This window comes from Suncus etruscus, chromosome 8, assembly GCF_024139225.1.
Source record: "Suncus etruscus isolate mSunEtr1 chromosome 8, mSunEtr1.pri.cur, whole genome shotgun sequence".
Lineage (NCBI taxonomy): Eukaryota > Metazoa > Chordata > Mammalia > Eulipotyphla > Soricidae > Suncus > Suncus etruscus.
In genome coordinates, this window is record NC_064855.1 from 102,263,387 (window position 1) to 102,291,343 (window position 27,957).

At 32.7% G+C, this 27,957-nt stretch overlaps 1 protein-coding gene and 1 non-coding gene across 2 annotated transcripts; one reads left to right on the forward strand and one right to left on the reverse strand.

The window, feature by feature from the left end:
• Positions 1-957: 957 nt before the first annotated feature.
• Positions 958-1,064, forward strand: LOC126016950 (U6 spliceosomal RNA). Its single transcript, XR_007498631.1, has one exon. It is a non-coding gene; the product is annotated as a U6 spliceosomal RNA (small nuclear RNA).
• Positions 1,065-11,640: 10,576 nt separating this feature from the next.
• Positions 11,641-24,832, reverse strand: SLITRK6 (SLIT and NTRK like family member 6). Its single transcript, XM_049778942.1, has 3 exons — positions 24,779-24,832; positions 16,539-16,578; positions 11,641-14,552 (listed from the first exon to the last, which is right to left on the reverse strand). The coding sequence occupies exon 3, from the start codon at positions 14,526-14,528 to the stop codon at positions 12,006-12,008; it is 2,523 nt and encodes an 840-aa protein (XP_049634899.1). The 5' UTR covers positions 14,529-14,552; positions 16,539-16,578; positions 24,779-24,832; the 3' UTR covers positions 11,641-12,005.
• Between the last annotated feature and the right edge of the window lie 3,125 nt (positions 24,833-27,957).

The window sequence follows — 27,957 nt, forward strand, 5'->3', positions numbered from 1 at the left end:
CCCTAGCTCCACATATCCCCCACCCCCAAATTCCTGCCAAGAGTGATACTTGAGATAAAACATTGCTTCTCTTTTGCTTAGGCACATTAAAATGGGAAAATAATACATATGCAAACAAGTTCTTATCTAATAGAGATGGGAACACAAATTTGGTAATGTAATTAGGTCTTTTACCTTGAACATTGGCATAATGATTTGGCTCAGGCCTCAGAAGAATGGGCATCGCCCACACACAACTGAACTATGGAAACTACCATAATTGTCTTTAACATTCCCAGGATCCAATCCTCTATCAGAGAAGACCTACCACTGCTTTGGCATTGACTTACTCCAAAGAGTACTCCTAACACCCAGGCGACTCAGCAACAGTCTGCATGCAGGGCAGATAACTCTGCATTTAGGGATATGATGAAACTAGAGGATGCTCCACATCAGCCTGACATCAACACAGGGCTGGAGAGATAGCATGGAGGTAAGGTGTTTGCCTTGCATGCAGAAGAAATGCACAGAATCCAGAGTCTTTAAATATAAAAGTCTGATACCAACTATAGCTAAAGTGTGAAAAAGTTTCACCGGGACCTTGAGAATGACTGGAGTTGTATAGACTGGTATGCCTAGAACCCAGAGTCTGTCTTCTGCCAATAAACTTCTGGGGTGAGGCCTTTTTGTAATCAGGTCAAGAATTTTTTTTCCATTTTCTCCATTTTTCTGGACTTATGCAAACATTGGCGATCGCCACTATCACACCTTTACTATATTTTTTTTACTCTTATCTTTTAAGGAAAAAAATACAACTTACTGAACTTAAAAACAAATTACTGTAGTAGAATGCCTGTCTCGAATACAGGCAGGGGATGAGAAAGGGGGAGGGGGTAATGTTGCACTGGTGAAGGGGGGTGTTCTGGTTATGACTGTAACCCAAATATGATTATGTTACTTAAATAAAAAATATATTTAGTGCTCGCTTCGGCAGCACATACACTAAAATTGGAACGATACAGAGAAGATTAGCATGGCCCCTGAGCAAGGATGACATGCAAATTCGTGAAGCGTTCCATATTTAAAAAATATATATATATTTAATAAAAATAAAATAAAATAAAATAAATTTGTTTATTAAGAAAAAAACTAGGAGCAAGCCTAGAGCACAGGTGTCATCTGAAAGCTAAAATTAACTTATTAAAATATTATTTTCTGGCTCAAAATTTTAATTTTAATTTTTACTAATCACACTACTAATGCACTGATTAAAATCAAAGATTTTGGAGCCTAAAATATTAGATAGAAATTTAAGATTTACTACTTTCCAAATGAACAAATATGTATCTACTTCCTGTTTTGAAAGCTGTAACCAGTGAATACTTTTTAATTTGTTGCAGCTTTGGATGGATATGTTCATTAAACACTGATAATTTTTTAGCGTCAAAGACAAAAAAATATTCGCTCAGTATTACCGCTAAGAAATTATATCCAAAGATTATATATTGACCAAATGTCCAAAGATTAAATTTAAATATGTAAATAAAATCTAGTAAATATGCAAAAACTAAAATAAATCTTTAGGTATATTAGAAAGTTCTGATTTAGTTATTCACAAGATAGTTCTAGTCAGATTATTTTTGCATTTTTAAATCTAATATAAATGTAATCACTAGTCTATAGACCAGTGATAAGATGTGCTACCACATGTACTTGCAAAAAAATTGATTGGCACAGAAGAAGAGTTGTCTTTACAAGTCAGGATGTTGCATTACTACACACAAATCAGTTTGCGGTATGAACAAATATTTGATATTTCTCTATTCAGCTATAGACACCCAATTAGAGGAAGTAATATTTAGACAATTTTACTTGGAAAACTCAAAAGTCATAAGACCAAATTCATTATATTCTGAAAATTCTCATAAATAAAAGGAAATGCAGAACATATTCATCTTTCTACCACTGAAGTTGTCAACAGTTTTTACCATTGTGTACAAGCTTGATTGACTGCCCTGACAAAATGTTTATCTCTATGAAATTTGTATTTTAAGAAAATCTATCAGACAATATCTTCCTTCCTTCTCTTTTGGCCTGTAAGTTTAAAACATTTCCTTAACGTTTTTATGTTAAATATAGCATGAGTGACAATAATCCTGAAATTAAGAAATATATTTTAGTTTCAGTTTGATTATAATGTGATCATGTACTTGAAATTTCATTACTAGAATTTTTTGGGGGGGTTTATTTTTGTTTGTTTTGTTTTGTTTTTTGGGTCACACCTGGCAGCGTTCAAAGGTTACTCCTGGTTCTATGCTCAGAAATCGTCCCTGGCAGGCACATGGGATGCCGGGATTTGAACCATGGTCTTACCTCCTTACCTTCATGATATCTCTCCAGCCCCAGAAATTTTTTATAAAACAATACTTTTATTCAGTATATATTAGTTTCTGATTTTTGTATTGCTGGTTACTAATTAATTGTAATCTATATTTCAATTAAATGAGCATATCAGAGAATTGAATAATATACTAAAAAGGCTATTAGCACACTAACACATGTGCTAAAAATTAAAAAGAACTACTATTAGGTAAAGTATATCATGATAAAAAGTACTTTTAGAAATGTAATAGAAAAATAATGCAGTGGGAACAAAAAGCAGCAGACTTAAGAATATTCCTTAAAATATTCAGTTATCCAGTATGAAAATATAAAGTTAAGTGTTACATATTTTGAATAGGCACCTTGCAGTTAAGAATAACATTGTCCATTCTAAAAATTGTCAGTGAATTCTCTGTAGGAAACAAAAATAAATATTTATTTGTTTCTAAATTATTAACAAACTCCCTTCATAGTGTGCTCCTAAAAAATCCTAAACCAAAAAAGTATTGGAACATTATTTTATACTTAATCAAGAGGAAAATATGCTTCCTTTAAAAATACATTTTTATTTTAGGTATCATGACTACAATGTTGTTAAAGAGGAGCTAAAATATTTTTGTTTAACATAATTTTATAAAAATTTACTATTTTCCTAAGATTACTCAAATGGCTTCTCTTTTTCTTTACTATTGAACCATATTATCTCCAAACTTTTCTAAAATGTATATATGAGAATTTATTTTATATATACAAATATACATTTTAGAAAAATTATTATTTTGTTATATAAAAAAATTTAAATTCATATAGTTTAAAAAAAACTCAAAATCACTTAGTATAACACATGAGTTGAATTTGTTCTCATATAATACTCACCTAAAAACAAATGTTTTGTCCATATTATTACTATACAATCAGCATAGATTGTGCGTTTGTTTTGAGGTCATCAAGAAGGTCTCATGGCTTACTTCAAGGATCACTCCTGCTGGTGCTTGTCAGGTGTCAAACTAGTTGGTAACATGAAAGTGAAGCACTTTATATGCCTCGCAGAAATGCTGAGAAACTATAAACCACAGAAATACTCAATCTAACATTTTATATTTTAATGAAATCTTATTTTCATAATGTTATATGAGAAATAGGTGAAAGACTAAGTAAAGTTGAAATGATTTTTACTATGTATGCAATACGAGATAGATGAAGAAACATGATCTGGAATTTATGATTTTCTACATTGAAATATTTTGAATAGAAATAATTAATGGAAATAGATTTTTGAAGCTCTACTTAACTATCTGAAATTCTTGCTTCTCAATAAATATTTTAAATTGAGTGCATGTTCCAAAATATAAAAGTTTTCTACTTATATTGAATTTAGGTTTAAATCAAAACTAGTTTGTTAAAAATAAATCTAGACAAAATAAGTATTATCAATGATTAAGATGCATGTACTTGCAAATATGAGTAGTGAAGAAAATCATATTCTGTTCAAAGAAAATCATGTTCTGTTCTTAAAATTCTTTTGAAAATAATTTTTGGGTAGACATGAAAGAGCAGTAGAAAAAATTTTCTGTATCAGGAATCTACTCGAGATGAATCCATAAGCATATGTTTGATGAAATTTTCTGAGTCACATTGGCTTTATAAGTAAAATGGGATTAATAGTATTGCTTAAAGGTTTGATATGAGGAATGAACTAAGTGTGCAAAGCAACTGCAAATAACTGTCAATGACTTCTAAGCAAATGTTGGATCTTAGACTTTTTACATAAAATATGTTGATATAATGCAAATCTTTTAAATTAATTTATTTGAAAAGAATCTTGTTGAACTTAATGTTGCATTCAGATTCATATATTCTTATGTATTCAGAAATCCCAGCTCTTTTCCAGGCTTTTCCTGAATCTGGGCCAAGGGACATCCATAGCAATCTTTGGGGAACCAAATTCTGTGCCTGAAATTGAACCAAGGTCACCTGTGTACAAAGCAAACACTGTACCTCTCAATCTCCAATATTCAGTACTTTAGCATCAACTAGTTCAAACTAAATGATGTATGCTGACATTTTTTATTATACATATATCATACCAAATCATATATTATACATATATCATATCAAAATTTAAATGTAAAGAATAAAATTTTATAAAATTACAAAGCACATTTTTAATTTCAGGTGATTTCAAGAGTTGATTATAGTGTATTTCCAATAATGAGTATTCCCTACATTCAGAAACTGCACTCCTCACAAAATGTGCTCATCATCATCTGTCATCAGGAAATGGCTAATTAAAATGAAACAATGTACTACCATACAAAAATTAGATATACTAAATCACAGAAGACTGTTAAATCTGAATACTAATGAAGATGTGGATGAACATAAACCTTCATTATATGTCACCAAGACTGTAAAGTAGTACAGTCACTTTGGAAGCCAGACTAGATCACTGCTCTGGAGATGACGTTACTTCAAGTCAGAGGGTTGGAGAGATAATACAGATGTTAAAGCGCATATTGGGTAAACCAGTCAATTCTTGTTTGATCCCACACTTCAACTCTTATCATGGCTGAATACCCTAGGGGCCTCTGAACTCTACCAAGAGCCCCAGATCTTTTGAAGCACTTTCTGAGACAACCTAATTTCTGCAGGAGAAGGCCTGAGGTATAATTCCTATATTTGTATCCAAACTTAGAATACCTAGGAGGGGTGCCTGGTTCCCTGAGTGAATATTTGGAACCACAAAAGTATCAAAGCCCATATTTACTTTGTCTTATACTCACTTGAGATCATGATTGGTATATTAGTCATCATAAAATATAAGCATTGGGCAACTGGAGAAATCGTACAGCAGCAGACTTCTTTGAAGACAGCCAATTCAAATTTAAACTCCATCACTTCATATGCTCCCCTGAACCATGCCAGTGATTCCTGAGAATGTTTATGCTCTAAGGATTGCTGAGTTGACCCAAAACAATAGAAATGATTAAAAACAATAATTAAATATAATAAATATACTATGATTCTATATAAGAACACATCAGTGGGTTTCTTCATTCTCAAAATGCCTAATTGTAATTTTTTAATAGTTAAAACACTAATTGAATCACAGAAAATAAAGTTTCGCAGATAAGACGTATTGATAAAATGAACTGAGCTTCATGGTAATTCTAGTAAGATTAAATGACATCGCTTATATAAGACATTTAAATGAGTGAAATATCAGAATGATCTGTATTGCAATTTCTGTCAATGTTTTTAGAAAGATTAAAAATTAAAGTTTTAAATATAGAACATTGCTAAATGGTACTTAATTTGATGTTAGGGTTTAGTCATTGCTCTGTGTTCAGGGGTCATTTTTAGTGGACTCGGGAAAAAGGATAAATTTGGGAATTGGACTTGTATAAAGCTAAGTGTAAGGCATGTTTCTACTCAATGTACTTTCTAAAACAACTACACACCTTGTTTTTGACTATAACACATATACATTATCCAGTATGATAAATAAATCCATATTTCTAGTGGGCTCTAGAAATTTTTATTTACTGTTTTGTAGCATCTAGATCTATGCCAAAAGGGGTTACTCCTGGCTGTGCGCTCAGAAATCGCTCCTGGTTTGGGGAACCATATGGGATGCTGGGGGATTGAACCGAGGTCCTTCCTAAGCTATCCCGCGAAAGGCAGACGCCTTACGCGTTGCGCCATCTCTCTGGCCCCGCTGACCTGGTTTTGGTGTCCTACATAACTTATGTGTCCTGAGCACTGAGCGCTAAGATCTTTCAGAGCTAAGAGTAAGACCTAGACATAGACAGATTTGACCCAGTGCCCACACTCTTCCATCACCCCCAAATAAAAAGGTCAGCAGTCTGGTGATGACTATACTCTGAAAATAAAAGAAAACAAAATATGCCAGTTATCAAACAAGCTTCCAATGTTGCCTTTGTTACTTTCAAGTTAGGTAAGATCAAAATTGTAACATCTTTTTTATATAAAATGAAAAAATTAAATAAATTCTAGAACATTATATTATGCTATTGGGGATTCTGCACATATACCATAGCCATAAAATGTATACCATAAACCTTGATAAACTCCATATTCTAAGTATTTCAGAATTTTATAAATAAACGGGAGGTAAATTTATAAAACTTTTGAATTTTATGTAATATTTACATAAAACTTCAATTTATATACTATATAAATGTATAAAACTTATATATTTGTAAGAATCTATATTATATAACATTATATAGATAAATGTACAAAAATATAAAAGTTTTGACTTATATGTAACATTAAAAACTGATCTTAGTCATCAATTTCATCACTGCTGAGGTCCATTTTTAAATTTCATATGCTATCATGTGTTATTTATATATTCATTTATACAGCATGAATCAAAAGATTTGTTTGGGGATTTAATGTTTATGTATTGCTCACAATATGAGGATGAAAATAAACTTAAATGCATTCACAACAAGTCATTTTATTATTGCTCCTACTATAAAATTAAAATTAGGAAATTTTATTTTGTTTACCGTGTGTGTGTGTGTGTGTGTGTGTGTGTGTGTGTGTGTGTGTTTAACATATGTTCAGGATCTTTATAGTTAATCTGGTGGCGTGATGATCAGTTGCCCAGAGATTTTGTGAATCAAGTAATTCAAAATACCTTACTCACTTTTAGATAATCTGCTGTTTCTCTGATAGAACTTGGGATGTAAAAATGCATATAATTATATATAAATAATTAGTTTCCTTCCTTTCAAGTTTTAAAATTTCAAAATAAAATGGCCCTATTTAAATGTTATCTTTTTAAGTAATTGTAATCGGAAACACATGAACGTTTGTGTGTTTGTGTCTATATGTTTGTTGTTTTGAATTGTTTCTATTCTTCATTCACTGATCTGCTGAAAGACAGTAACAGAAGAGGACTTGTCTGTTTGATTAAGCTTTCAAAGCAGCTGGAAGAGGATTCTACACCTGGCAGCCTCCTTGAGTTACATATCCAAAATAATAGATTTTTAGATAATAGCAACAAATTCATTTAAAAGCTGTTGTTTCTGTACAGAGGATGAAGTTGTCATGACCAAAAGATACAGGAATTTGTTAAACAATACAGATGAGTTTATATAATCTTCTTTTCATAATTCAATGACAAACTATTAAATCCTGTTTTCTAGATTTGAGACAATGTTACAGTTATAAACTTTAGAGATTATATGAGAAAATACCTGATTTGTTCTGTGTGGATTGAAGAGGCAAAATGCAATGTAATTTTCATCATATTTCATTCTTATTAAAGTGATAAGTTTGCTCAGGTTACTCCTTCTAAAGAATATTTGTACATGTCTTTTACCTATCATGAAAACATGATCTTAAGTGATAACCTAGCTTAAGAAAAAAATGTGCCCATTCATGCTTTAATTGATAAATTTTCAAAAACAAAGTAAATAAAAGAGAATCCTCAGATTTATTTTTAAATGATTTTCCAATTACTAAGAAACCAAAATAGGCAATTATTCATTTTGTTTTTTTAGTTTTGGGTTACACCTGTCAGCATTCAGGGGTTACTCCTGGCTCTACACTCAGAAATAACTCATGGCAGGCTCGGGGGACCATATGGGATGTTGGGATTCGAACCACTGTCCTTCTGCATGCAAGGAAAATGCCCTACCTCCATGCTATCTCTCTGGCCCCACTTACTCATTTTCATATGAAACATGAGGCAGATAAAAGGAGTGTTACCTATCTATCTATTAATATATTTTTTAAAAAAACTGGCTGCAAAAAATAATACTAGACAGATGTAAAAATAAATATACAATATTTTAATTGCACTTAGATGGCGAGAAATATTAATACCATAGTCTTCAACCTTGCAGCAAAGCTTATGCTTTCTATTTAATTAGACCAAAACATCAGAGTATCTTAAAAGCTTCTTACATGGTGTTCCAATTTACTTAAAATTAGAACAGCAAAGGAAGGAATCTCCTTCTTTATAATACAAGACTTAATTAAGAGTAAGGACCAGTGTTCTTAATACAATTACTTCTTATGTAGGTTGTAAAACTGATATCCAATTTGATGATTAATGGGACATATCTAAAGAGCATTTTTTGTTTTACCTGTTACAAAAATTCGGACCAAACCCAAGTCAGAACTTAACATTTATGTGCAACTTCTGTTCAAATCAACACTACAAGGTCTCTTGTTGATGATGTTTTTGCTGTTGTTAGGATGTCAGGATGCATTAGAATCAGTTTGAAGTTTCTAATATAAGTCTTAGGACTCATACAGAATTACTATCTATGCATATGTAATTTTTTTCTATTATGAAGAAATAGTAAATAAAAAACATAATTATCAAATTTACATGATACAATAAGAAATATTGTTAACATTCTTGATTTTCAACTATCTCTAATAAAAATTCACTTAAGAAATATTTTATATTGAACAAAATTCTTAAATCTGTAGAAGTTGGGGCCAGTGAGGTGGCGTTAAAGGTAAAGTGTCTGCCTTGCAAGCACTAGCCAAGGACCGTGACCGCAGATCCCCGGCTGTCCCATATGGTCCCCTCAAGCCAGGGGCAATTTCTGAGCACTTAGCCAGGAGTAACCCCTGAGCATCAAATGGGTGTGGCCTGAAAATAAACAAATAAATAAATAAATCTGTGGGGCCTGGAGAGATAGCACAGTGGTGTTTGCCTTGCAAGCAGCCGATCCAGGACCAAAGGTGATTGGTTTGAATCCCGGTGTCCCATATGATCCCCCGTGCCTGCCAGGAGCTATTTCTGAGCAGACAGCCAGGAGTAACTCCTGAGCACCGCCGGGTGTGGCCCAAAAACCAAAAAAATAAAATAAAATAAAATAAAAAAAATTTGTAGAAGTTTTACATTTTGCAAACAACAGTGAATTTATATCATTGTAAACTTTATTCAGACTTCACTGCGTTTTATAAAGTCCCGGGATTGTACTTTATTTGGGGGATTTAGTTCATTATTTCACAAAGAATTTTTCTCAACTGGAATATAAATTAGACAAGTATTATTACTTTAGGCAACTGAAATAAAGAGGGCCAGAGTGATATTACAGCAGGTAGAGTGCTTGCCTTGCATGCAAAAACAAAACAAAACAAAAAAAAACATTTGATCAGTGGCAACCCATATGATTCCCCCAAGTTGGACATGAATGAATCCTGAGCGCTGAGCCACGAATATGTCCTGAGCATCATTGGTGTGATCCAAAAATCTCAATTAAAAAAATGAATAAAGATTACAATGTATTTCCTCCACTCATAAGAGAAGAATGTTATTGAGGACATGTCTCTGTCTGCTGTTATGGACTCACTCCAATGATGCTCCAGGCATGGGAATTTTTCTAGTCGGGACATCTCTGTGCACCTGATTTAAATCAGAAAATATTGGCAGGTACTCTTCTAAAGAGTAGGCGGTAACATGAGTTCTGTTCTTGCTTTTTTTTTTTTTTTTAGAATATCACTTAAAAAAACAGGCTTTGAAGTGTTCACTATTAATTATTGTGCTGAGTAGTTTTTGTTTATTAAAATATAGAATAACTCTTATGCACATTAGTTTCTCCCAGAATATGTGCTTTGTTTAATATCTAGGGCCACAGATGCCAATTCTCAGGTGTTACTCCTGGCTCTGCACTCATAAAGCATTTCTAGTCTTGCTGCAGGAAACATGGGATGCAGGGGAAGTATTCGGGTCATATAAGTTCAAGGTAAGTGCCTAAGCTGCTATATTATTTCTGTGGCCTCGTGAATATGTATTTTACAAAGAACTCCCACTTTAGCACTTCAACCTTTGAATCTTTTGGAGAAATTTCTGTTTCAATGTGTCTTTTTTTAAACATGATTCTGCTAATACATTAAATGACTTAATTGAAAACCTTGTGATCTGATTACACAAAAAAAGTTTGTTTAGTCTTTCTATCATGCCTTCTGATTTCAGCAGAAAAACTTCTCATTCAAAAACAAAGAAACAGGTAGTTAATCAGGGAGACAACTGCATTTTGAGAATTACACATAATATAACATTAAGAAATTACAACCATTAAACTTTTCTTTAATATCAATGATTAAATAAAGTCTTTCCTAACAGAAAATATGTTCCTTCCTAAGCTTTTATAGATCTTTAGATTTCTTCCAGTAATTCTAGTTTTATCTTGTGGAAACTTACTATGCAATTAATCCTATGAACTGGGTAAAAATAAATGAATTATTTCAGTTTGCAGTGATTTGGGAAATGATATTTAGAAAAGGTATAACTGGTCAGACTTCAAGCTTGAGTCCAGATCTTTGAGACCCCACATAATAAACAGCCTTTTGTGAGGATGACAAAAGAGAAATCTTGTTTTGCATTTATTTACATTTTTTTGCTTATGTATGTGCTAATCTAACTGAATTACAGATCAGACTACTTAAAGAAATGACATTTTGAAAGAGGTTTTTCTTTATTGTTTTATTATAGTGAGAAGTATTTTTAATTTTTTGAAAGGCACCCAAGAATAATTACCTTTGTGAACCAAAAAAAAATATACAAAACTGTACAGAATAAATAGTTCATAAAAATCTAGCTAGACTTTCTGGTAAAATAAAGCTACGTTGTCCCATTCTTAAAGAAACAAACCACTTACCCTTAGAAGTGCCTTTGCTACTAGTTTATGGCAACTATCAGTATACATCAATAAAAATAAAATCGTTTTTTTTATATTTGTTTTACACCTGTGAATTATTACTTGTCACAAAACATTTTTATCAGGGTTCTTTAAATTTACAAAGTATTAATGCTATGAAGGAAACAAAACTTAATAGTTGCACTAATCATATTTACAGTTGAACATCAGTAGCATTTTTGAAATATCCCAAGAATAAGAAAATTAGAGCACAAATCATAAACCTTATTTCACAGCAGCATTGAGAATAATATTGTTTGCACAACATTGCAGAAAAGAAGTTGGCTAACTTATACCATTTGAACTATTAATTATTTCTTATTTCTCAATTCAGAAAGCCTAAGAGTAAAGTCTTAAATTCTCAAATGGTCAAAGTTTTGGACTACTTATGGCCTACATTAGTCAACCTTCTACTGTTTTTTTTTTATTTCTCTACTATAATTACTTCCAATTCTAAAGTTCCAGTTCTTTTTGCCTTTAATTACAGAAATGCATGTAGGTGTACTTAACAATGGATGTTATAGTTAATATGCTGGCTAAATAAACAATATTATCCTTACATAGTATACCTAAGTGTACACGTCATTTATAAATGACAAAATCCAATTATCTTTAAAATGTGAGAACGATTTCAAGAAAGTAAAAATCACTTAAATACTGAATCATTTCAGATGTGTAAGAATACTTCTATGAAGTATAAGAGACATATTTTTATGATCATTGAATGATTGCCATGTAAGGATTTTTTTTTAATTGGGAAAAAACAAAATTGACTAAAAACAATGTAATGGCTTCTCCCAGTGATCCCTGAGCTTCTTTTTCTTCTTTTCCCATAGAACTACTGCTGTGTTCAAGTTCTGACTGATGACACACACACATAAGGCACTTATTTACAAGGTGTGGACTTAAGACAGAATCACAGCATTTCTGCCAAAGTCCTGAAACTATTTATGATTGCTGCTCCAGGACTTCCAGGTAGTCAGGCTCAGCGTGTAAATTAGCTTTGAGTTCAAAATACTCATTTTTAGTTTGTTCCACTAATACCTTCCTGGGCCTGGAGTACATTAGTGTCTCCATTAATTTTAATTCTTCGTGGGCTCCAGGATATTGTACCTCCAAATCAGGTTGGAGCTGAGCAATGTTTTTTCGTAAGTATTCTGTGATTCCCAATTGCTGCAGTTCTCTTTCTTTCTCTAAAATATTCCTATATAATGAACTGGCATTCTGGAAAGGCAGAAATTCATTTGACTGGTTCGTGGTTTTGTACTTCATATTGGATCCTGTGAGGGGTGAATGATTTTCACGTTCTAAAAGACTTCTTTGAAGATGTTTGGTGTCGTTGCCATCCTTTTCATTTCTTTCTTCTTCATCCTCCAAATGTTTTGGTCCAAAGGATGGACTTCTATACACATGAACCAAAGGGCTCACCATATGTTGCTCATACAGTGTTGCAGTCGGTCTTTCAGTTGTATGGTGAGTGGTTTTATGTCCATACATGCTATATTGAAGATGCACGGGACTGTTGTCTCTGATTTGTTCATCGGCTTGTTTCTTTTTGTATCTTCTTCTGCGGTGAATGACAAGAACCACTATCCCTGCAGCACAAAACACTATAGTTATGAACAAAATAAGCAGTCCTAATATTAAAACAGATAACGGGACAGCATCAGTGAGTGATCTAAAAATACTATCAGCAGTAGCGGTGGTTGTAGGAGTACTAACAAATATGTAACTGGTTTGAGTTGAAAAAGATGGATTATTGACCAAACCTGGACAAAGAAGATCACTATTTAGTGCTTTTAATTCCTTTTTGGCAAGCTGCTCTGGGGAAGTGCAGATGATGTCGTCTGTCACCGTGTTCTTACTTAATTTTTGTATCCATTGTTGCAATCCAACCAAGTCACATGAACAGTCCCAAGGGTTATCCTCAAAGTCAATCTGGGTAAGCAAAACAAGGTCATCCAAGATATTACTGACAGGAAGATGGTTAAATTGGTTAGATTTTAAGTTTATCCTCAGTAGGGGAACCCCTGAAAAGAGATGCGGTGGTAAAACTTGCAATAAATTGTTATTTAAGTAGAGGACTTTAAGTTTAGACATTGGGTCAAAGGTTCCAGGCAATATTTCCTTGACTGCATTGTATTCAAGATATAAGTACTCAAGGTCCTGAAGACCAAGAAATATGTCTCTATTTAATTTGGTTAAATGGTTTCCATTTAGATAGAGCTTCTGTAATCTTGTTAGGTTCATAAATGATCCTTCTTCAAGAACCTCGATGCGATTATTTCCCAAGTGGAGCATTTCCAAAGTGAAGTATTCCACTAGATCAGGCTTCATTACTGTATGAATAATATTCCCAGCTAGAATAAGCTTCCTAGGATTTTGTGGAGGAGGTTTGAGATCAGATATGCTCTCAATGTTGCGCTCTTGACAGTGTATTAGTAGTCCTGATGGAGATAGGACCTTGCAATTGCAAGGAACTGGACAATATGGCCCTGGGAGATGAGTGGATGGCTTTGTAATATAAGGAATCAAACCTGGTGCTTTAGTGGGTAGTTTTAAAAGAGACGTTGTCTTGGTTGACATCCGACTATCATTTGTGGAAGTTGTAGCCACCAGATGCAATGATCCTGAAGGATCTTCAGGCTCTTCATACACAGGTGGCGTAGGACAAATAGATTCTTGCTTCAGTCGATTTAGAATGCTTCCTTTGAAAGATGGAGGACTGTTGCATACAACATCACCAATTACAGACTGTGAGGGCATGTTTTCCAACCAAGTTTTTAGCTCTACTAAGTCACAGTTGCAGGCCCACTTGTTATCTTCCAACTGGAGGGTCAATATTCGACCAATGTGTTCTAAAAAACCAACATATGGCAATGTTTGCAATTGATTTCCACGAAGATCTAAATGTGTTAAAGGAACAAATCGAAATATGTTTTGAGGGAGACTCTCAATAGCATTGTCATTTAAAATTAATACCTTCAGCTTATTGAGCTTGCTAAAGGCACTTGTTTCAATCACTGTAATGAAATTATTATCTGCTTGTAAGTATTCCAGGTTTTCCAGCCCATGGAAAGTATCCTCTTTGAGAATTTCCAAAGAATTGTGATTGATGTGCAGTTGCTTAAGAAGTCCAAGGCCATTAAATGCACCAGTCTCAATGTCTGCAATATTATTAAATCCAAGGTGTATTAAGAGGGCATTGGTTAGCCCAGAAAAATCATTTGTGTGAAGTGTTGTCAAGCCATTATTAAGTAAAATTAGGTGAAAAGGTCGCAATGGTGGCACGTTTATTTGAGATAACTCCTTGATGCCTTTATCTTCACAATTTATCAGCATTGTACCATCTTTTTCTTCACAGTGGCAGAGAGAATCACAAGAACCTCTGGCAGAGGATAGTGGAGATTCAGATTGTGAAGCTACATAGACAAAGAAAGATGAGCAGAACACTTGGATCCACAGATTCATGTTGTCCTGTGATAGATGCTGATTCTGTAAAACAAAATGCAATAATAGTGTATGTTAGTGGGTGCAACCCCAGAAAAAAAATATGGCTGTTTCAAATCAGGGAACTACAAATACATTCATTTCAGGATAAATACTCCAATATAAATGATTTTGAAGATGTTAACCTCATACTTTTAAGACTAAAAGTTCTTTTTTATTAGCTAAAGTTGAGAATTGTAGAAAATGCAAGAAGTGATAGAATGTAAACTAAGTGTGTATTTATGCATTAATCAAAAAATGTTTAAGCATATCTTTACATAAATGTTACAAATTAAAAATCAGCCCCTATATTTTACCCTTATTTGATTGTATTCAAGGTGTTATTTAAATTTGTCATTTACTTGATAACAAGTTTCCTATGAAGCAATAAAATTAAACATAAAAGTATGCATATGAAAACTACATCAAGAAGTTTCTGTAAGCTGAACAGCATCAGATGTGCTTGCTTCAGCATGCTTGTTTGTATTTGCTTGAGTTGCTCTTTACATTTAAGTTTTAGAACTAGGATATTTCCTGCTGCAATTTAATTGTGTTATTGATATGTTTAATATACAATCTAGAAAGAAAAGAATCTTATACACACTTTTCTAGCTATTCTAAAAAAGTAAACAGCTCCTCATATAAATTTCTCACAAAGCACTTCCTAGTGAGATCTTAAAGTAAGCTTTAGGGCACTGAATGTCAACACATAATTAAGTAGTTGATCTCATTTCTTATAAAGCTTAATGTCCCAAGCAATGAACTCTGAGGCATGCTCTTCTATATTAAAATCTTTGAGAGAGTTCAGAATAATAACATTACATACTCTAAATCTTTAAACATTGATGATATCCATCTGAAACAGCAATTTTTTCAACGATTCTGACACTGAAATGATAGTACTGACAAGGTGAATAGAGGTAATTGTGATGCCCTCTAAATTTATTCAATTTCTTTAAATATTCTGTGGGAAATATAATAAAAGTTAAATACTACATCTGATAATGCTTAACTTTTTAAATATAGTCAACTGTCTTCATCTTATACTGCATGGAGTAGGTACAGAAACTTTTAATCAAAATTCACAATCAGATAAGACATCCCAGTACTCAATCAAAATCTTAACATACATGTTTAGTCCATGAAAACACAGTTGTTGGTTTTTTTTTTAAATAAATATGGCATGAAGTTCCTAAAAGACAAAAGCAAACAAAGGAAAATACTTATATACAGGAAGCCTTTTTCTAGAAAGGAAAACTTAGTAGACTTAATATTTCCAAGAGAAAATAACATGATTTTAAACACATCTGAGGGTTGTACTTAAAATCAAGCAGTTTATAGTTGTGAGTCCAGACTAGGGATCAGCCTTCACAGAAACTAAACGTACTTTTCCCTAGATTACTAGTAAAGAGTATTCATTTCACCACACTCAAAATAATGCAAAAATAGTAAATAACTTCCAGATGATAATATTCCACTCTATTTCAAATCTTATATGTATGCTATGCTCATTAAAAATAGCCCAAGCTATGCTTTTCAAAAACAGACATGCACTTTGAGTGGCTCCATATCACTAGTATATGATGCAGTATTAAAGAAGGAACATTCTCAGAGGGAAAAAAATAACATGTCTCAAGACATAAGATAATAAAAATTTTATACAGAGCAAAACACTATTGTGTTCTTCCATTTTAAATTCATTCAATGATGGTACTGGAAGATAGTTTTTTCTAATGACACACTTCCTTAATTTGCAGTAACAAACTACATGCTGTAAAGAAATAGTGGCATATTTGTATTTGTTTTCTCTACAGCCAGCTGTTGAGGAAACAGACAGCTGCCACAGCATTATCTGTGCCAATGAGCAAGAAGGAAATAGGACAGTCATTAAAGCAAAGTTACTTTTAAGAGGAAAACATATACATTCGAGCACTAAAAGAGAATGCTTTTTCAAAAGAAAGGTATTAGAATAGCTTGAAACATTCATCTCACCTGTAAAGAAAAGTCTTCCTCACGATATCTGTAAGCACAGCTGGAAGAGATGTTCAAAGTAAATTCAGTTCAGAAACGAGAACAACCACACACGCTTTCTTCTCAAATATCACTTTTTTAGCAAGTCCCATTGCTTCAGAAAGTTAGAGCCTCTGGTCAAAGACAAAATGCTGAGGATTTCATTGAAAATATTTCAAGTCAGATTCACACCAGATCATCCAGAAGCGGTTGCCCTTTTTTTTTTTTCCTCCCAAATTAGAATTCACAGCATACTTCGCAGCTATGCTGACTCCTTTTGCATATAGTTAACCATTTGCAAGCTGCTGGCTCCAGCAAATAAACAAGATGTTGAACAGAGCTGGGATTGATCACTCTTGCTTTCTTAGATTGTAGATCCAAGCTGCGGCAATGTTCTCTTTCCTCACTTACTAGTCTTTCTTGTTAGCTCAGTTTGTTATTAGTCAGATTGCCAAGGGCTGGGAGGTAGGCGTAAATAAAGAGACTTCTTGGCTTTTGACTCAGCCTTAAAACCTTTCCCCATCAGAGCGCTTTAATCTGCCAGTGTCATTTAATACAAGAGACAGCTCCACCTTGGGACTGTTCAACTCCTCCTCTTTCTGCAAATGGTCTTTCCACTCCCTCTTGATCCCAAATGCAGTGCAAGTAAATCTTGAGAAAATAATTGCATGTCTTTGTACATGTTTACTAATATTTTTGTTATATAGTAAACTCATGTGTTCTGTTTGATTCCTATCTAGTGCACTGTTTGCACACATGTAGCAGAAAAACTGCAAGCATCTGCTTCTTGAATTTTTGCTTTTTTAGCTTTTCCTTAGATTTTTTTACCCCTAGTACTTAGGGTTGATATTGTGCTTTAATTGAATTACATTGTTTTAAAATGTTAGCATGAACTGCTTTTCTGTACCATTTGTATATTTGTATTTGCCTTTTAAATTTATTTTGAAAGCTTCATGTTGAAACTTGAAGTTTTAGATTTCATGATTTCCTTCCCTACAGCTAATCTTCACCTAAATAATAAAAAGAAATTCTCTCTCAGTTAAGATACTATTTTTTGAAGAAAAAAATAACTATTTTTAAGCATATTAAAATCCTGCATTTCAAGTAGTTATCACTGATTAAATACTGCTCAATATTTTCAAAGATTTAAAATCATACTTTGGGATGAATCAAATGACTACAGGAAAGTTAAAGTCTCTTGAGTTTTATGGTACTTGCTTAGAGAGCAGTTTTTCACCTAACATTTCTATTTTAAAAGTTATGTTCAAACTCTTTGCAGTTACTGAATCATTACTAATAAAACTTTCAACTGTCAAACTCCTTATTTGCCCAAATAACTGTGTTTAAAAAGGACTCTCTTCACCTACATTCCAAGAACCTAAACTTCTTCATATTTAAAAAAAAAATTAAAAACAAACAGGGCCAGAGCGGCAGTGCAGTGGTACAGTGCTTGCCTTACATGAGGCTGACCCAGGAGAGATCTTATTTTGATCCCTGGCATCCCATATGGTCCCCCAAGCCAGGAGCCATATCTGAGCGCAGAGCCAGGAGGAACCCCTGAGCATAACTGGGTGTGGCCCAAAAAAGCCAAAAAAAAAAAAAAAATCCAGGCCGGGAAGGTGGCGCTAGAGGTAAGGTGTCTGCCTTGCAAGCGCTAGCGTAGGACGGACAGTGGTTCTATCCCCTGGCGTCCCATATGGTCCCCTAAAGCCAGGGATGATTTCTGAGCACATAGCCACGAGTAACCCCTGAGCATCAAACAGGTGTGGCCCAAAAACCAAAAAAAAAAAAAAAAAAATCCTTACAAATAAACAAACCATGGAAACCAGGAAGAAAATACAGACTTATGGCACTTGCCTTGCATAAGTCCAACTCAGAATCAACTCCCGAAACCACATGGATCCTGAACACTAAGCTCTGCAAGGCACCGCACAGAGGCCACTGGACCTCACTAGACCAAATCTAGAGGGCCCTGAGCATTTCTGGGCTTGCCCTGGTAGGCCCTGGTGTAATGTGGTTGAAGTGACATTGGATCCTCAGGTTCTGCATCCTCAGAAAAACCACCAGATGCCCAATTAATGCTTGGGCTTTTTCTTGAGCCCCATGAGCACTGTTTAGAAGCCCTGGTGATTGATAGACTATATCATTTTTTTGGAAATAGTTTAAGTTTAGAGAGTATATTGTCAATACACTCTAATAATGTTAATATTTTGGTCTTATTTATCAGTCTTTATCCTTTCTTTCATCATTTTTTTTTCTTTTTAGGCCACACCTGATGATACTCAGGGGTTACTCTTGGCTTTGTGCTCAGAAATTGCTTCTAGTCGCCGCGTGCAAGTCAAAGACCCTACCACCTGCACTACAGCTCTGGGCCCTCATCATTTTTTTCTTTTCTTTTTCTCTCTTTTTTCTTTGTCTTTATATCGTTCTCTTTTTTCCCTTGTCACACCAGGTCATATTCTAGGCTTACTCTGGGCTCTGTGGTCTAGGGTGAGCTATCTACAAGGTAAATGCTTATATAGCTGTACTAATTCAACACACCCTGAATTATTTCCTTCAAAAAAGAGATTTTATGCCATCTAATAATGATACTGAAAAATATTAAATGGAATTCCTATTTCATGATGATAGTTATGCAGTCAAATTCACATAGATTTCATATAATTGGTGTGAAATGGTTATTTTAGAAAATAAGGATTTTCAGGAATTTTAGTTTATTTTAATTTTTAAATAAATATATTAAACATTTAGCCACCAAGTTTGACATAATTATTTATGGTAGAGTTTCAGGAGCACAATATTCACACATCAGTGTCAATCTGCTTCCACCAATGTCCCCCCCACCCCCACCTCTCAATCTTCCTTCTTGGAAAGCCCATTTTTAAGTTTGATTATTGCAGTTAACCGAAATGTTAGCTTTTTAGTTTTATACAAATATGTTTATTTGTTCACCCTATTTGCTGAGACATAACATAAAAATAAAAAATAAAAATTCAAAAGGACAATTGCACAATTCTATTCATTGTAGCACTCACCATGATAGCTAACTTTATGGTATCAGTCTAGGTATTCAGAAACAGATGATTGGATAATGAAAGTCTGCTACACACAATACAAACAAATACATAGGATACTATGCATTTGCAAGGAAGGTGACATAAATATATAGTTTTAAAGATCTTTTCTTTATACTAAAATTTTGTCATTGTATTCCTAATTTATTTTAATAAAAGCTGTAACTATTAAGATAAAATAGTGTTGAGGAGATAGAGGACATGTAAAAGAAAATAATAAAAATAAATACATAAATAAATAAGATAATAGAGCTTAGAGATAAGAAATGATAAGAAATTAACCTTTGGCACAATGTGCTTCTAAGTGATGACCATGTCAAGTTGTGTGAACTTAGTAACATAGATAGGGGATCAAAATTGGCGATGATAATTAAAATAATGACAAAGAAAGAACCTTAAATCATTTATATTATAATATTATAGACAAAAGTTTCCAAATGCAGTTCTTTAAGTTTAGGTAGAAATGTTAAAGGAGAAATATTCTGGGAGTATGGTCTATGGAAAAAGAATCATTTAAACATGTGGATAAATGGAACTTAAATTCCCTAAAGGGTGACGGCAGTTTTTCTCATTTCCTCCAATTTGAGTATGTGTCTATTTTATCCATAATATACACCTGGCTGGTATCTGAAATTATTTATCTTTAATTCCTTGCATACATGTCATCATTTTGTGCAAAAATAGTGGCAGCTAAGAATAAGTGATGTAACTAACAAAACTCTTTTTTAATTGCTAATTTGAAAGAATTACTGGCAAAATATCTGTGTGATGAAAATTTTATAACTTTTAAATTCACCTAAAGGTATAATTTGGGTAATAAATCAACATTATCTTAAAAATAATATATAGTACTACCTCTGAACTACTAATGACTAAATTCACTTTTTCTACTTATTTAAATGTAATTTTTTAGTCTTTAAATCAATGGAAATGTTACTTTGAAAAATGCTAACTGGACCAGAGAAGTCCAGGACTTCAAGAATAACTCTATCAGTGCCTTTAGTGAAAGACACAGAGCACCAGCAGGGACACTGGAAAGTATTTTCCCAGCCTAGCTTTTTTCAAGTATTAATTTTAATTAAGTTTTATTAAAATGCAGGGCCCTGAGCTGGAGCAATAGTACTGCAAATAGGGCGATAACTTGTAATTTACTGGCCAAGGTTCAATCACCTGCATTCCATTTGGGCCCTTAAGCATCTTGAGGCCAAATTCCTGAATGTAGAGCTTGAAGTAACCCCTGAGACACTGGTGTGGTCCCCCAAACCAAATGATACCACTACTAATACATTTTTATTAAACTATGATAATAAACGCTTGACTTTATAAAACTTTTCTCAAAATCTGTCCCCTGTGACTGCATTTTGAAAAATGTTTTAATCAAGTACTCTTAATCACAACATCTAAATTATTTACTATTTTAACTTAATAATAGCTCTAGCTTTAAAATTTATATCTGTAGGGCAAACATGAATGCATTCTAATTATCCCCAAAGATATCAGGATAAAATAAAACCTACATCTTTTGGTCATTTTAGAGGAGTAACATATGGTAAACTATATCAGGATTTAAGAGAATGTCTTCTCCTTCCTGCTTATGTGAGGCAGGGGAAGAGGAGAAGGGGCTAAGGGAGGGGCATCAGACTTACATATCCAAACACACCAAACACCAGATGGAAGCACGTTTCATAAAACATATTGGACTAATAATACATGTGGAATAAATAGAGTGAAAAAGACTAAAGTTGCCCACTGAAAGAGGAAAGGAAACCCAACTATGAAAGGGACAGATTCATTTGGGATAAAACTTGTTCTCCTATACATATCTTTTTTATTATTATTATCTTTTTTTTTTCTGTCTGTGTGACTCAATTCAGTGAAAAAGTAAAGACATGTGTCAGACTGATTTTAACTCAAAACCATTTTGAAGAGAAGCCTTTGCACCATCTGTGGGGTAAATCTGTTATTTAATAGTTTAAAGGTAGAGAGTCAACTTTTAGTGACCCTTTGGATAATAACAATACAATACATGACTTTTGACTAAATCACTAATGATGTTATTTTTTGTAGGAAAAAAATGTTAAGCATGAAATAATCCTGTATTCTAATCATGTAATATAATAAGAGTCATTTGTGTTTCACAATGTCTTGCTATATAATAAAATCTGAATTTGATTCCCAATATATTTCTTTTCTAACCTTCTCTCCTTTCATACAACACTATATTTCTTTTCTATGTCTCTCTTGCTCTTTGACTTTGGGCCACACACCCAGAAATACTCAGGATTATTCTTGACACTTTAAGTGGTGACATCTGATGGTGTTTATAAAAAGTAGGGATTTGAAACAGGGTCAAAGTCACCACAGTTGAATGAAAAGCAACTCTCCACTTCTACTGTATCTTTGATCTAGAGCTTCCATTTTTTAGCTTAAGAATCTTCAATGAAAAAGGAGCCCTAAATACTTCAGTGTCATTATAGTATTTTTGGTTCTGTTTGAGTTAGTACACAGTCAATTTGCAAGTTAACAAGTATAATATTAGATTATAAATTATATAATATAATATGTTATATTATATAAATTATATATTACTTTTAAGAGAAAACTAATACCCAGTTCATATTTTTATTACTATCCAATGAGTTCCACATATAAAATGTTTTATTTAATTTGAGTAGTCTCAAAGTTACAAAGTTCAATGTTTTGCTTTCTAATTCTTAGGAGTATTATACAGAACTTCCCTGCCACTCATACGCATTAAATCTGCAGGAATATGACTTTTGTATTTGGAAGAATAGAAGTTGTTTCCATATTTTAGCAATAGCCAGTCTACTCATGAAGATATTTTTCACATGTTCACTCTGATAAATGAACTTTTTTTAGTGAAATTCCTGTATATTAGATATGATTTATGGTAGATGCAATATATTATAAAGTCACAATTAATTGGGTGTTTAGAAAAATTTCCTTTTTCATTGAACCTTTTACTAAATAAAAGTTAATTATTTCTTTTGTGTTTAAGTCTTAAATTCTCTTCATGCTCAATTTGGTGTGAGAGTGAAGGTTAAAAAGAAATAACAGAAGTTATTTAGTCTGAGCAAGATTATACAGTAACATTTCCTGTTTTTATTGGAACTCCACTGCCATAAAACTTCTCACTAAAGCCAAGCTTAATCAGGAAAAACCTAAAATAAAATAGAACAAAAACTTAGTCCTAGAAACGTCGCTTATGAACTAGCTATCTGTCTTTGTGTAAAGTATATCCGAGATATTATAGATTGCTTCCATCAAATAAAAAATTCAAAATTTATTTTAAAGTTTAAAAGTATAAAATTAAAAGAAATCTTTCTAAACTGAATGGTTATGAGTTACACCTATAAAACACTTTATTCATTTTGAATAGTTATAATATTTCCATGTCTTAAAACCAAAGGGTGTTGATTTGTAGATCTTGGGAGTATTATACAAAAAATAAAATTGTGCAAAGGTCAAAATAAAACTTAAAATGCTTTTAAATTCTCTAGATCTTTCTAAATATTCATCAGTCCCTATAAGGCAATCTATGTCACTAAAGTAGTTTGGATTCACATAATCAACAATAATGTGAGGCAAATACCAATGAATTAAATGTTCATGATAGAATATATGAGCCACCTATTGGAGGTTTTGAAATCTGCATGCCTTATTGACAATCACAAATCAAATCATTGCCTCTCCCTCTCATTCATTTGTGTGCCAAATAGAGATGCAAAATAAGTTCATATAGTTCATATTGTAAATGTGATATTTAATCTATTTTAGCAAAATTACTCAGCTACATTCAATGCAACCTTCCATCTCGACAAGATAAAGCTATAGACATGATCTGTATCATATCATCATATAAATTATTCTTTAAGTTTATCTATATGGAGATTTTTTTCTTATATGACAGTTATTAAGTACAAACCAAAACTTTAATATTTGACATGGAATTTAAGTACCTACATTTGTATTAGTTTGAACAAAAATAAAAATATGAATTACAATTGTTCTTTGTTCACTACATAAAGAAAAACTTGACAAAGTAAACATTTGATAAAAAGTGTACATGGCTAAATGAGTCAGCCCATTTTTACTTGTCTTTTTTATTGAATAATATTGAGTTAATATAGGAAGGCATTTGCTGAACTATCACTGTCATCACTAGAATATTAATATTAACCTAAAAAGTGAATAAATCATTAGTGACAGGTTTCACTGACTTTTCTTGGCACTTTCTGTTAAAAGAAATATTGCTGAAAACTCCAAAATAAAATGAAAAAGATCCTAATTTTTTTAATTTAACATTTGAGAAGGCTATTTAATTGAGAGGATAAACTCTTGAGTTATAAGTATGTCATATAAGCATAAGAAAGCTATTCCTTTCAAAATTGCAAGATGCACATAAGAAAAATATAAGAAAAAATGTAATGACAATTATTTGTTGACTTTATATATATATATATATATATATCTTAACTCTGTTAATCATAAAAATCTGTTCATGAGTAATTTTGGCTTTATGACACATTTAAAAAAATAATCATGAAGTATTACTATGTATATTGTTCACTTTAGAAAATGGCAGCATTTTCTGCAATTTCACATTTATCTATATTGAAATAGACATCATTGGCATTAATCCTGCCACTAAAACAAGACAATAAAAATTAATACATAAACTCTAATGAAAATATGAAATTATATGCACTTAAGTTAACATATATTTGTTTTGTTTTTGTTATTTTTAAGAAGATTTTAAAGTAACCTAAATAAGACTGCATGTGAAATATCAAATAAATTGTGGATATGTTATGTTCTTTTCCACTACACCATGAAAATTAAAACAAATGTTCACAAACAATTAAAGTAAAAAAAAAAAAGATTCCTCCTTAGTGTAAGTTTGTGGTCATGTGACTGAGCAAACTACTCCTTGAAATAGTCAATATTTTTCTTCACTAATTATACCAGAGAGACACTCCAAAAGAAGTTGATCATTTTTTCTACCAAAATTTAAGAAACATCAATTAGTAAACATTTCACAACTCTGAAAAATATTTAGCAGTGAAACAATTTTCTAAGATAATTTTTTTTATTTTAAGAAAATAAATAATGCAAAATAGAACTTACCTGCTCTTTTTCCTTCCTAAACATAGAAACACAGTCTTCTACTATACGTTAGAAATCTTTGATAAATCCCTGTAGAAATAATTTGTTAATAAGTCTCCACTTGGGAGAGGATAAAAATGAAAATATGGATCTCCAGCTAAAGCTTACCTTGAATATTTGTCTAATATTAATAAACATTAAGGGAATCATCCCTACTTCTACTTTTTAGATTTAAAACCTTTTTCTCTCTTTTACTACCCTCTAGTGGATATTTATAAAAAATTCTTATGGACTGAAAAACTGCTGCATTAGGAATCAAATGATTCTATTTAAGTTTTTAGTCTAATAACTATAGATATTCTCTTGATATTAAAAATAATTATTTATACAAAACTGTTAGCATGTATTTTACATGGTTGTAACTACTATAATCTCATATTTTATTTTGGATAAAAATTATGAAACAAGTACACTTATAATGGGAAATTAGAAGTATGTATCAAAGTCATCCACTTTTTGCAATAAGTAACGAAAGAATCTAACTATTAAGTTATCCACTGCCGGTTTAATTTCAGAAATTTACAGATAATTTTCTCAATAGCATATCAATGACTTAATACAGAACAAATCTTTAAGTGGATATAATTTAATATATATATAATTTAAATTTGGTTCTAAATACCAAAACCACATTTTTTTAAATTTAAATTTAGGAACCAGAGAGGTAATACAGAGGGTAGGCCATTTCCACTGCACATGGTTGACGAGGGTTAAGTCCCTAGTACTCTATAGTACTCCTAGTATACTAGTACTAATACTAATATTAATACTATTACTAATACTCCTAGTACTCAAGCAGCTAGAAATTTCTCTTAGCAAAGAGTAAACCAAGAGTATTAACAGGATGAGTCCCCCCACCCCAAAATACATTTAATACAGTTTGGGTATTATGGTTACATGATTAAAGTATAAAATATTCATGCTTAAGTGACTCATCCCATCATTGTGACCAAAGTGCTCACAAGCTTTTAACACTGTCCCTATGTCAACTATAACCCAGTCCTATTTTCTCTATTCCAGGACCAGGGGTTGATAATAAGTATTATAATCTAATGCCAAGAGTTTGATATTGAAGGAAACAATTTTTTTGCGGGGGTCACACCCGGCAGTACTCAGGGGTTACTCCTGGCTGTCTGCTCAGAAATAGCTCCTGGCAGGCACGGGGGACCATATGGGACACTGGGATTTGAACCAACCACCTTTGGTCCTGGATCAGCTGCTTGCAAGGCAAACGCCGCTGTGCTATCTCTCAGGGCCCTGAAGGAAACAATTTTGTGATTATTTTTTTAAATACATAAATATAGTTTGGTTTTGTTTGGTTTGTTTTTGGCTCTCACCCAGTGCTACTCAGGGCTTACTCCTAGCTCTGTGCTCAGGAATCACTGCTCATGAGCCTCAGGGGATTATATGGGATTTCAGGGATCAAACCTAGGTAGACCACATGCAAGGAAATACCTTAACAACAGTATTATCTTTTCTTTCCTGAAGTACACATCTTAAAATGAATGTTTTTTTATTAAAAAATATTTCATCCAAAAAAAACAAAAAACGAAAAACAAAAAAAAAGAATATACCAATGGTGTGTTTTGGGGCCGGCCAGGTAGCGCTAGAGGTAAGGTGTCTGCCTTGCAAGCGCTAGCCAAGGAAAGGACCAGGCATCCCATATGGTCCCCCCAAGCCAGGGGCAGTTTCTGAGTGCCTAGCCAGAAATAACCCCTGAGCATCAAACGGGTGTGGCCCAAAAAAACCAAAAAACAAAACAAAACAAAAAATATTTCATCCAAAATGTAACCACTAATGAAATTTTAGGAAAACACAAAACTAAATGATGTATATAGAGATTAAAAAAAAATATTTATATTATATATAGCAACAGTATCTAGGAAGATTGACATCAAGAGCATCAGTTTATGTCATATCTTACTTGATTTATTTTAAGGAATTCCTTAAAGAAGGTCTGTGCAATTTATAGATATGAGCTATTTTATATCAGCTTCATTTTACTTGATTTAAATTTCAAAGGCTCTGTAATCCCCCTTATCTACAGTGTGTATAATAATTATTTAATATAATTCTTCAATTTGGTCCATTATCTTAATAATCTTCATGTATTTCTCAATCCCAATCATGCTCTTTTAAGCACATAATAGATACAGATGTGTTTTATATATTATGGGCTCTTTTAAGCCCATAATATATATAGATGTGGTGCTGATGAAGTGTGAAGTAGCCAGTTCCATGTTAGTTAGATTCTGTGGAATCTTTAACAATTTAGGTCAAAGAGGAGATGAGAATTGGAACATGTTGTCTTTATAGCATGGCTTTTTACTCATTTTTTTTTTTTTGTGATAAAAATGTGAAGACAAGGGGTCAGAGTGATAGCACAGCAGTAGGGCATATGCCTTGCACGCAGCTGAGGACGAACCTGGGTTTGATCCCTGGCATCTCATATGGTCCTCCAAGCCAGGAGCAATTTCTGAGCACAAATTCAGGAGTATCTCCTGAGCATCACCAGGTGTGACCCCAAAACAAAAACAAAACAACAACAAAAATGTGAAGAGCATTGTGAAAAACAGAGTAAATGAAAATATTACAAACTGGTAAAGACTTACTGTTTTTATACTTTAATCTATGTACCTCTCAATTATCAATTTATTTTTGATGACATGTTTATATTTATATATTCTCGGTTATTTTTATTGTATATTTTTATTAATTTATATATTTTGTAATTCTAAAACCAACAACATAGTTCCCACTTTTCATGAACATAGTTAGATATATTCTGTAATATTTTATACTTTCTATTCTATATATTTTCTGTTTGTTTAATCATAGCTTACATTCAAACATTATTTTTCCAAAAATAAAAATATAAAATAGTACATAAATTAATTTGTTCATTTAAAATTTTAACATGGTTAGCTCATTTACTAGTTATTTATATATTTATAAAACAAAGATACAACTGGGCCTGGAGAGATAGCACAGCGGCGTTTGCCTTGCAAGCAGCCGATCCAGGACCAAAAGTGGTTGGTTCGAATCCCAGTGTCCCATATGGTCCCCCGTGCCTGCCAGGAGCTATTTCTGAGCAGACAGCCAGGAGTAACCCCTGAGTACCACTGGGTGTGGCCCAAAAA